The 12890-nt window shown below is 36.3% G+C and overlaps 1 protein-coding gene across 1 annotated transcript in view; it reads left to right on the forward strand.

The window, feature by feature from the left end:
* Positions 1-1472: 1472 nt before the first annotated feature.
* Positions 1473-12890, forward strand: part of crb1 (crumbs cell polarity complex component 1) — a 33185-nt gene continuing 21767 nt past the window's right edge. The window contains exons 1-5 of the mRNA XM_051094743.1: positions 1473-1630; positions 7205-7801; positions 10521-10716; positions 10956-11095; positions 11756-11938. Coding sequence (XP_050950700.1) covers positions 1546-1630; positions 7205-7801; positions 10521-10716; positions 10956-11095; positions 11756-11938 — 1201 coding nt within the window. The 5' untranslated portion in view covers positions 1473-1545. The remainder of the gene's footprint in view (positions 1631-7204; positions 7802-10520; positions 10717-10955; positions 11096-11755; positions 11939-12890) is intronic.

Raw genomic sequence — 12890 nt, forward strand, 5'->3', positions numbered from 1 at the left:
CATGAGAAAAGAAAGTTTCAATATACAAAAACTGGTTATGTATTCGTATATTCATGTCTTATGCCAGTGCATATGCTTGAATATGTATGCTAATATATTTCTTTACTTTTTTGTAGTTCCGAAATGTATAACTTAAGGTGATTTTTAAATTTTGATTATTATTACAGCATTTTTATGCTGTTTGTAACAATCCAAAATGTAATTTATTGATCCATTATTTATTTATCTATTTTAGGAAACTATGATTATATTCACATCTTAAGAAATTGTATATGGTTGTATGTTTATTATTATATTTATTTATATTATGTCTATGGACGTGTAGAGTTGCATTGTGTTTTTTTATAATAATAATAATAATAAATAATATTATTGTTGTTATTATTATTATTATTATTATTATAGGAATTTCAACTGTCCAAAATGGACAAATAGAATCTTTTTTTCTTTTCTTTTTTTTTGGTGTTTTTTTTTTTTTGTTGTTGTTGTTTGTTTTGTTTAATCTCTTTTTTATTTTAGCCTTTGTCATTTTAAATAAATTAATAAAAACAGGGGAAATGAGGCAAAACTCAAAAATGAGGCAAAAAGCTTGAGGAAAACAATTTTTTTTTTAAATTGAGGGGAAAAAATCTTTAAAATATTTATGTTAATAAGGAAAAACAAATTAATGGAGATTATTATTATTATTATTATAGTAATTGGCCATTTCTTTTATTTTTCTTATGCTGTTTGAAACAATCAAAAAATATATATTTTATTTAGCTATTTTATTTATTTTTTTATTGTATCATTTTTATCCACATCTTATCAACGTATGTGCTTGTTTGTATATTATTATATTTATGAATTGCCTGTTTCATTTCAGTCCAAAATGGATAAATAATTTAAATTTAAATTTTAATTAATTTTTATTTTAGCCCTCACCATTTTAAATAAATAATAAGTAAAAAGGCAAAACATTTTTAAAAAGCTTTTAAAAATCAGGGAAAATATGTGTGTGTGTATATATATATATATATATATATATATATATGGAGAATTGAAAGACAGATTCACCAATGCACAAAATTCATGGCTTGAAAATCAAATGAGCTAGTTATTTAAACTCTAACTGGAAGGCAATGCGCTTTTATACCCATAAACCCTGGCAGATGGCATAGTCTATTTTGCATTAATTTAACCTTAAGAGCTTTTCGAGAGAAGTCATTAGACTGGAGTGGATGCAAGGCCGTGATTGCAAGAGGGTGAAAAGTACTGCGTAGCATCATTTTGTCATCTGTTCCGTATTTAATATCCAATGTGATCATCCGCTGCTAATTATAATTCAGACAGCATGCTTGATGGCCCCTCTCTCTGTTCAAGTCTTCACCAATCCCCAGAGGCCTCTTTGTATTGAGTATACAGAGAGTTGCGCCTCATTGGTGCGCATGTGAATGAGAGCATGCTAAGACTCAGAGAGCCACAAACAGACAGACACACTGGAGGATGCTTGAGTAACACACCGTGATCATGCCAGCCTGTCCACTATCACAATGACATCCAAGTATGGATATGGATCTTACGGTTTTGGGTTCAGCGTGGCTTAGATTAGTTGCATGCGTCTTGTTTCTTCTTCTGCAGTGGACAGAAAGTAAGTAGTCCAACCTGTTGCTTTATGCAGTGATGACGTAACTGTTAGTCCACTTGTTGGATGGTGTTCTAGTGTCAAAGAGCAGATATTTACATATGTAAGACATACTATATAGTTATTTTTTGTTGTTTCAATAGGATTTAATGCATTCATTCATATCGACCTGCAACTTATTTAAAAAAAAAACATAAAAAGTCTCCCAAACACCTAATGATGTGTGTGTATTTACGAAATGCAAATGTTCTTGTTTCATGAATAGAAAAGCCTATCCGATAGCTTGATATTATTCCCTTTTGCTTTGAAATGGCTCCGCATGAGTGTGGTCAGGGGTATCGTAACCCTGGACGCATCAGCCGCAGTGGCACTTAAGAACATAAAAGGCTTTGCATCAAAGACACTTAGAAACAGAGCTGTGCTTTTCATTTTCTAGACACTAGGCACATTTAAAAGGATTGGGGATTGCTTTCATCACAGGCGAAAATGGCATTTAAATGTGTGCATTTTTAGCATACTGTAACATTTGAGTTAGATGCTACTCAAGTGCTTTTTTAATGAACATATGGTTTGACATCCTCATGTTTTTGGGATGTGTGTGGACTCATGCTGAGCACCGGTCTAGACTTCCTATAAGCTGATCTTACTGAAATCCCCCAAAACAGACAGTTTGGCTCCCAACTGAGTTAACATATAAGTTAACATATAGTCATTTGATTTGAAAAAAAAAAAAAAAAACGCAGTGTTCATCACACTAAAAAAAAAAAGTCATTAGCTATGTTTCCATCACCCTGTTTTTATGCACATTTTGAAGTATCACATCAGAAACGAGCAATGGAAACGGCAAATTAAAAAAAATAAAATATCCTTTAATTCGCAAAAAACTTTTTACGCTCACTTGAGATGTTCTTTGACTTGTGTGAAAAAGGATTAATGCGAATAATGGGAAATGGATTTGCATTTGCTGAATAAATTAATCTTTGCACATAAAAAGTCACATAGACGTCCAATAGACGTATTGCAGATGAGCAAACACTCTAAAAAATGCGTCTTCCAGGTGTAAATGCAGACGTCAAATAGACGTCTCCCAGATGTGCGTGTGCTATCAGGGAGACGTCTATTTGACATCTGCATTTACATCTGCAAGACATATTTTTTACGTAGTTTGCTCATCTGCAATACGTCTGTTGGACGTTTCCTATCAGATGTCAAATAGACGTCTATTAGATGTTTATAATTTAGAATGCATGTATAACTGACATCTTACAGATGTCTGCCAGACGTTTGTGCACGGCAGATGCTTTCCAGATCAAGAGATCTTTAACAGACATCTTGCAGACGTACGTGTGCTATCTGGGTGATATCCACGAAAGCAATGACCATATTTATTGTGTTTAGTCCTTTCACGCTATATATGAAATATATATGAAAACTGTTATATTCAGTGGCTTCTAGTACTTTTCTTAGTGATATTTAGTGCTAGTTTATCAGGAAGTGATGATTTTATTCTCTTTGACTCGTTGGATGGGAACAGTGCTTATGTTTTATGCAGTATTTCAATTTAGCACATAAGTTGAATTCGCAACTTTGGATGGAAAACAGGACAATTGACTACATAGCTTATGATACTTTTTTGATGCAATAAACCTACATGTCAGTAGAAGGATTTTGTCTTTGGCCCCTGGATGTGAGCGAGAGGCAATCCTGAAAACGACACTGCCAAATTGCGCTCGTGATTGCTCGCGCTATTAGCCTTTGTCTCAATGCACAGTCTGTAATAAAAAGACATTGCAGACTGCAGGGTTTGAATGGGGTTTCTGGACACCCCCTAAATGACTGACTTATGTCTATTGCCGGTAACCATAGCAACCCCTGCCAAAGGAAAGCTGGAAGTGTGGAATTGGTTGCTATGGGGACATAATTTGATGCTTTGTTGAGAGTCCAAAGTTTGCAAACGTCCTTGCACTGTGAGGACCATGAATAGGGCTGTCACAAAGCTTAAGCCATTTTTTGGATAGATAGCAGGGCATTGTTTCCTCTGGCATTTCCGAGAATGACCAGCTGAATACAGGAAGGAAGCTTTTATATATGTGCTTTATCTAAAGCTGCAGGTCCTGTGGTGTGTAAGTGTGATGAGTCAGGTATATGCATATACAGACACTGAAGTGGAAGTGTTTGTAAGAATTTCTATTTTTTTTTTTTTTTTTAAACACAGGTTGCCTTTTGCAACAGAGATAGGTTACCCAAAAATGAAAATTCTGTCATTAATTACTCACCCTCATGTCATTCCAAAACTGTTAAACCTTCATTCATCTTTAGAACACAAATTAAGAAAATTTTATGAAATCCGAGAGCTTTCTGAACTTGTATAGACAGCAACACAATTGAGACGTCCAAGGCCCAGAAAGTCAGTAAGGACATCATTAAATTAATCCATGTGGCATCAGTGGTGCAACCGTAATGTTATTAAGTGACAAGAATATTTTTTGTGTGCATAGAAAACAAAATGATGGTGTCAGTCTTCAACGTGTGTTCATGACAGGACCACGACGCATGTGTGTACTGCTGCTCCCTTTAAAGTTGTGATCTAACAGAAGTAGCGACAAATCTTTTCTTCCGTACTGTGACATACATCTGACCATAATAAATGATGAAAAAAGGTAGTCCAGGGATTTGGTTCAAACAACTGGTAGTTGATTACCATGATAGCACACACACATCCCGGGGATGTCTATTTGATGTCTGCATTTACATCTGCAAGACGTATTTTTTTAGAGAGTTTGCTCATCTGAAATATGTCTATAGGACGTCTCCTATCAGATGTCTAACAGACGTCTATTAGATGTCTTTAAGATGTTTATGATTTAGAATGTATGTAAAACTGACATCTTACAGACGTCTGCCAGATGTTTGTACATAGCAGATGCTTTCCAGATCAAGTGAATATGTCATGACAAGCGATATTGGTAGATTTATGTATATTGCAGCCGCCACACTAGCCATTATTGTTAATCAAAGGAAACATAGTGTATCTTTAGCAAAGCAGCACGGAGAGGTGTTTCTGGGGCGCTTCTGAAATGTTCTGCAGCCTGGCTGATATATAAAGGGTTCTGGGATCATGCAAGGTGCTTAAAGTGCTTGAAGTACTTGAATTTGACTTTTTGAATTTTAAGGCCTGGAAAACTCTTGAAAATAGCAATATTTCTGAAGTGGTACTTGAAAAGTGTTTGAATTCTTAAAAGACAATGTATCTACGAAAGAAGGGTTTAATTTTGTCAATAAGCACATATTTTTTATGCAAAATTCACGTAATTCAAAAAACATCTACCTTTTTTGCTTAATGTCAGAAAACAATGTTCGAGCTAAGCAAATAGTACTAACAGTGTTGTGTAAACATGGCTGAAGATGCGAAAAGAAGAACAGAGTCATTTACTAGAAACCGCTCTGATTGATTCATGACTTCGGTGATTCATTTCAAGCAATTCACTAGCAAAAACAAGATCAAATTGAAATAGCCATTAATTTTCTAATCGAAAAATTATTCACTATTTCGAAGCGCTCGAATCAAATCATGTATCACAAATCATTTGATTCAGGTGGGGACTTCGGAGTGTGTATTGCGAATCATTTAATTAAGGTTTAGCGAACTGAATGATACAAATCATATGATTCGAATCAGATAGGGACTTCAGAGTATGGATCGCAAATTATTTGATTTAGATCGGAACACCGGAGCAGGTTCGTCTTTTTCGGAAAGATCAGAAAGGCATTTATTTCCAATAAAAAGTCAGAAATTGTGAAATAAAGTGCCTCATAGGTGTTTATTGGGGTAGGTGTAGGGAGGGCTTTACTGTCCCAATAAGGCAGCATCCATTTAGTAATTTTAATAAAAATGATAACTTACACTCAATACATTATTACTGCATACTGTTTTATAATGTACTACAATACTGAGGTACAAATATCTGCCACTTGCACTAAGTAGTATAAATAGAATGGAACTAATATTATTGCAAAGAAAATGCTATTTTTATGTAAATTTATTATGTAAATAAGATGCATCGCTATTTGCACTTAGTGTAAGTAGTATATTGTTAAGAAAATACTGCTGTTTTCATTTAGTGTAGAATCCATTGCTATTTGATATTAGTGTAAATCGCTACAAAATATGTTATTTTCACTTAGTGTAAATAGCCGCTGCCTAAATGTAAATATACACAATAAAGCACAAGATCGTCAACATGATTCCAAGACGGCCAGTATGGATATTAGCAATCATTTAGGGCATGTGATTACCAAATCTCTGCTCAAATCCACCAGAGACACCAGTGGAAGAATGGCCGTCATGCTATTTTAGGATGGGTCAAGCACAATGGAGGCCCAATGCTCCATCACCTGATGTTTAATTGGCTCTAAAGTACAGTTGGCTTATTAGTTGATTCATCTAATGCTCAATAGTCTTTTGTTCCAGTGCTTGTTGGCCGTATGTTATCTGTTTGAAGGACATTATACAAGGCTAATGAGACACAATACATTCAACTACAGTAGTAGCATCCTAAAATCCTTAAATGTTGTTAAGAACTGGATAACTATGTTCACATGTACAATCAAATAAATTATGGGTAGAAAGGCTGTACGTTATTATGCTAAGCAATATACTATTACTTTATAGCAGAGTAAGCGAGAGTGGGGTAAGTTGGGCCAGTGGGTAAGTTGACCCACCTTAACTTACCCCATCATAAATTAAGTATAAACTAGTATTTTAATGTGAAATGTGACCCTGGACCACAAAACCAGTCTTAAGTAGCAAAGGTATATTTGTAGCAATAGCCCAAAATGCACTGTATGGGTCAGAATGATTGATTTTTCTTTTATGGCAAAAGTCATTAGGATATTAAGTAAAGATCATGTTCCATGAAGATATTTTGTAAATTTCTTACCGTAAATATATAAAAACTTAATTTTTGATTATTAATATGCATTGCTAAGAACTTCTTTTAAAGGTGATTTTCTCAATATTTAGATTTTTTTGCACCCTCACAATTTTTGCCCTATCCTAACAAATCATACATCAATGGGAAGCTTATTTATTCATCTTTCAGATGATGCATAAATTTCAATTTTGAAAAATTGACACTTATTGACTGGTTTTGTGGTCCAGGGTCACATGTTATGCAACTGGTTTAGTTTGTCATATATATAAATAATAGTATTACTAATATTGTAATTTATTGTCAGTCATAAAACTTCCTGGTTTGTAGTGAAAAAAGTTTTACCGTTTACTGCACTTTGTTATTTTTCTGGTTATTTACCTAGTACCTAATCAATCAGAAATCTCTTCCATTCACAGAAATTATCTTGCTTCCACATTGCAAAACAAGGTGGATACTTATGGTAGCAAACTTTTTAGGGGAAAAGGGGAAGTGTGCAAATTTCACACCATTTTCATCAGACACGTTTTCTGTAGCCACTGTAACTGTTAATGCATTTTGTCCCACATACATTAGGGAAGCAGGGAAAACTTCCAACACATGTATAAGTTTTTTTTTTTTTTTTTTTTTTTTTTGTAAATCCATGTAGGTTTAACACTTCTCCAGACCTCAACGCTCTGCCAGGACAAGCCTTGCCAAAACAGGGCAGAGTGCAGGGAAGCCCCATCTGACTTCCTGTGCCAGTGTCAGTCGCCTGCGCCAGTCCTGCCCAGCACGCGTTGCGATTCTTCCAGTGCGTTCTGCCAACTGTCCATCTGCCAGGGCAATGCGACATGTCAACCCACCGGCGCCTACCCAGGGGAACTAGTTTGCCAGTGTGAGTCCGGCTTGTTGGGCCAGGACTGTCATTCCAGTGCCCAGCTCTGCGCTCAGGGGCTGTGCGGGGACAATGCCCAATGTCTGGCGGTGCAAGACAGGAGCCCAGGGTACGCATGCATCTGTCAAGAGGGCTACACCGGGAGTTCTTGTGAGAAAAAGGTGGACCATTGCTCCCCCAACCCCTGTCGCAACCGAGCCATCTGCCGCAGCAGAAGGGACGGCCCCACCTGCTTCTGTGTGCCGGGATTCCAGGGTAAACACTGCGAGATCGAGGTGAATGAATGCATGTCGTGGCCCTGCAGGAACGGAGCCACCTGTCTGGACAAGATCGGGCACTACATCTGTCTCTGCAGGCCTGGATACACGGGTAAGTGAAGAGAGGGAGGGTCGGATGCACTGTTGCCATGTGTGACTAACCTGTTAGACTGACATGTGGAATGTCTGAAGCGGTGCCAAATGGAGCCACTGCCATCTTTTGGTTGAATGTTGGTATTGCAGCCTGAAATGCAACCCTGGAGAACATCCTAACACTCTGTTATGGAAGACTGTTGGTATTTGCTTGTTTTTTTCTTTGATGATATAATGAGTAAGGAAGAATGTTAGTTTGGTACCCTAGTAAATATTTCTCAGGGTGGGTGAGTCATTTTTTGTTTAGACACATACCTTAAATGATTAGTTCACTTTCAGAATAAAAATTTCCTGATTATTTACTTACCCCCATGTCATCCAAGATGTTCATCTCTTTCTTTCTTCAGTCAAAAAGAAATTAAAGTTTTTGAGGAAAACATTCCAGGATTTTTTCCATATAGTGGACTTTAATGGTGGACAACAGGTTGAAGGTCCAAACTGCAGTTTCAATGCACCTTCAACCAGAGGTGGGACCAAGTCTTTGTTTTGCAAGTCACAAGTAAGTCTCTTTGTGTCTTTGCATTCAAGTCTCGAGTCAAGACTGACAAGTCCCAAGTCAAGTCTTGAGTCAAGACGGGCAAGTCCAAGTCGAGTTGCAAGTCCTCAACTTTATCTTCAAGTCCTAAACGAGTCATTAGTGCAGTTTGCCCAAATTAGTGTCCCTGTATTAACTATTACAGTAAATCTAATGTTAGTATTGATCAGAACTCAAGTCTAAGTCAAGTCTCAAGTCATTGTTGTCGAAGTCTAAGTCGAGTCGCAAGTCTTCTTTGATTATGTCAAGTCAAGTCACAAGTCCGCAAATTTAAAACTTGAGTCCGAGTCAAGTCTCGAGTCATCGAATCCACAAGTCTGCCTTCAACCCGATTCCAGCCGAGGAATAAGGGTCTTATGTAGCGAAACGATCGGTCATTTTCTGAAAAAAACTAAAAGTTTGTATTCTTTTTAACCGCAAATGCTCATCTTGGCTAGCTCTGTGATGCACATCTGTGACTTTATGCATTACATAAGGTAAAGGTCACACACAGTTAGTTTTTTGTCTGTGGCTTCTGGTTCAAAAAAGGTGAAAAATACCATATCATTTTGTCCTCAAACTTCAAAATCATCCAACATTGTTGTTTTACTTTTTTTATAAAGGGTGTTTGACTTACTTTGCACGTTTGCTTTGTAAACACTAGGTCGGTACTTCCGCCTACGTCACGCGTGACCTTTTCAACATGACTACGTAATGCGAAAAGTCGAGTTAGTGCAAGATGAGCATTTTTGGTTAAAAAGTATATAATTTTTTATTTTTTTTTAGAAAATGACCAAACATTTTGCTAGATAAGACACTTATTCCTCTGCTGGGGTCGTGTAGAGTCCTTTTGAAGCTTTAGACCTTCAGCCCACTGATCCCCATAGATGTCCACTATATGGAGAGAAATCCTGGAATGTTTTCCTTAACCTTAATTTCTGTTCGACTGAAGAAAGAAAGAAATGAACATCTTGGATGACAAGGAGGTGAATACATTCTATTCTGGAAGTGAACTAGTCCTTTAAAGCCTTTACTACAAAAAAAAAGTTGAACATTTTTCAGGAAAATAATTTTAAAAACTTGTTTATTGACACTTATTTGAGAACATTATAATTACATAAGTTTTACTTAATTTTACAGTTACTGTAATATTTTAGGGTTAGTTCACCCAAAAATGAATTTATCATGTACTCATGTCCTTCCAAACCAGTATGAATTTCTTTCTTCTGCTGAACACAAAAGAAGATATTTTGAAGAATATGGGTAACCAGACAGTTGACCGTAGCCACTGACTTCCATAGTACGGAAAAAAAAAAATATTATGAAAGTCAGTGGCTATCATCAACTGTACTTGCCATGGGGTTAAGGTTTGGTTTAGGTTTAATGGCTTGTAGTTAAGCATAATTTACTGTTATCACTATAGTACGTACATATAAAGTGTGACTATGTCACATTAAAATCAAGTGTTACTCTAAATAATTATTAAAATAGGTGACCCTGGAACACAAAACCAGTCATAAGTAGCACAGGTATATTTGTAGCAATAGCCAACAATACATTGTATGGGTCAAAATGATTGATTTCTCTTTTATGCCAAAAATCATTAGGATATTAAGTAAAGATCATGTTCCATGAAGATATTTTGCAAATTTCCTACTGTAAATATATCAGAACGTCTTGATAATTGTTAAGAACTTAATCTGGACAACTTAAAAGGCGATTTTCTTAATATTTATATATTTCTTGTGCCCTCAGATTGCAGATTTTCTAATAGTTGTATCTTGGCCAAATATTGTCTTATCCTAACAAACCATACATCAATGATGTATACATTTCAATTTCAAAAATTGGCCCTTATGACTGGTTTTGTGGTCCAGGGTCAAGGGTCGCATATGATATTAGACAGCAAGCCCTAGTCTCTTAAAACTTACATGATGTGAAAATCCATGATTCAAATCTGCTTAAAAACATTTTTGATCAAGTGAAGGAAAAGCTGTGGGCAGCATATCAATAACACTAAAGACTGACTGGAAGCTTCCAGTTACAGTCTGTTTGATCCAGGATGAGGCCTGTCCAGATGGCATGTGTAATAAGCCATGCAGAGATCTCGACAAAAAGCGGATTGGCATCTTTGCACTCAACACCACCGTCTCTGATGTTGCAGGTAGCAGCTGTGAGGTTCAGATTGATGAGTGTCAATCACAGCCGTGTCTCCACGGCGGCAGTTGCCATGACCACATCAATGGCTTCTCCTGTACCTGCCTGGCGGGCTTCCAGGGGGAGCTCTGTGAAATGAACATCGATGAATGCAGTGACCAGCCATGCCAAAATGGGGCTCTGTGTGTGGATGAAATAAACAGGTACAATGCATTTCAATAGGAAATAACTGACACTTTTCAAGTTCAACTTACTGTTTTTTACATATTTAATAATTATGCATTATAATCATGCACTATATTGCTGTAATATTAATATATTGTAATATATTGCTATAAAAGGAATAAAATAATATGCTTAATCATTCTGTGTATCTACTCAAAATGAATACACCCAAAATGAAATAACCTACATACATATTTATTTTGAAATAATCTTGTAGCTACCGCTGTGACTGCTCACAAACTAACTTTACTGGTGTTCACTGTGAGATCCCACCTCCTCCATGCTGGTCTCAACCCTGCCTCAACGGCGCCCTCTGTGAGGATGAAAATGGGAACTACACCTGCAGTTGCTGGCCAGGTGACTTACATAGAGCTCATTTGAGTAAACTGGAATATAATGAAATTAATATATTTAATTTACAATGTAATATGTAACCCTGGACCACAAAACCAGTCATAAGGGTCTTCTTTTTTTAAATGAGAATTATATGTCAACTGAAAGCTGAAATAAGCTTTCTATTGATGTATGGTTTGTTAGGATAGGACAATCTTTGGCCAAGATAGAACTATTTGAAAATCTGGAGGGTGCAAAAAAATCTAAATATTGAGAAAATCATCTTTGAAGTTGTCCTAATTAAGTTCTTAGCAATGAAAAATCTTAACAAAAATTAAGTTTTGATATATTTATAGTAGGAAATTTACAAAATATATTCATGAAACATGATCTTAATATCCTAATGATTTGTGGCATAAAAGAAAAATTGATCATTTTGATCCATACAATATATTTTCGGCTATTGGTACAAATATACCCGTGCTATGACTGGTTTTGCGGTCCAGGGTCACATATGGTGACCCCTACTTTTATAAAAATGGACTATGCACATGATTGGTAGATGTATTTATAATGTATAATCTACAATGTACTTTGTACTTGTAATGTTCACTCGTTTATTTTAGAAATCATGGTAAACCACGACTCTAAACTTCATTAGGTTGTCTCTCGTATCTGTGTAAGGGTTCGAGGGTCGTAACTGTGAGACAGACGTCAGTGAGTGTGATAGCAGTCCTTGTGTGAATGAAGGTATTTGCATTGAGCTCTCCTGGAAGACACTTTATGGCACAGAGTCCCTGCTTCCTACTCGATACAACCCCAGGCATGCTTCGGGCTTCATCTGCAAGTGTCCACCAGGATTTTCAGGTATCTGCAGACTCACAACCCTATTTATATTTTTGTTCTACGCTTCTATTTACCAAATATGAAACTGTTTAAATTTAGGATTAAAATAAATTTCAGTTTTTCTTCGGAGGTTTGTGTTAGTGCCACGCATCTCAGGACATTTTCTTATATACACAAGTTTTCATTTTTTTTTTTGTACTATCTAATCCAGAGTTCAGTTTGCATACATTTTCTACACCGTGTGACAGAAAATTTGTTTCTTATATAGAGGGTTTGCACTTGCACAATTTGGTCAGTTACCCGGATGTGCGGCCATGCTAGTGATACTTGGATGTAAACAACAGCATGGATTGCACAGTTAATGTACTGCTGAATACATTGTTCTGCCAATTTATGCTGTCTAAACCATGGAAACAACATGTGGAAGCTGCTAAATCATATAAAGAAGGACTTAGTAAGCAGAAGAGGGTGCAATATTTTGACAAACTAAAGTTAATAGCTGATCATGCATACGAGCAGTATAAACTAAGATATTAGCCTAATATTTCACTGACTGGAAATGATAAGAACAAATGCGAATGTGGTCAAGATTTTGCCCTGGAAGTTCTGGTTCAGTTTGGGAACTCAGACAGTTTTTTGCACTCTTCTCCTTTGTTGTAACTTTTGTCAGTCTGTAGTGCTTCAAATGTTTTTTCCTGGTCCGACCGATTAGCCCAAAACAATAATTCATTTTCACCAGCAATAATCCGCAAAATATGTGAGTTTCCTTCAGTTCAGTGGCATTGTTTACATTCTCTGCTGCAAATATGACAGATTGATGATGTGTCATGAAAACACTCTTTTGGGCTATTTATTCCCATGTCCTGAAATGTCCAATCATAATAAGGAAAGGGTTAAAAATCTAGGACTGCATGTCTCAAGAAGATCAACAGGTCACTGTAAAGGCTCTTAAGTCTTTAAAAATCAATAACCG

The sequence above is a fragment of the Labeo rohita genome, chromosome 22 (assembly GCF_022985175.1).
Source record: "Labeo rohita strain BAU-BD-2019 chromosome 22, IGBB_LRoh.1.0, whole genome shotgun sequence".
Taxonomy (NCBI): Eukaryota; Metazoa; Chordata; class Actinopteri; order Cypriniformes; family Cyprinidae; genus Labeo; species Labeo rohita.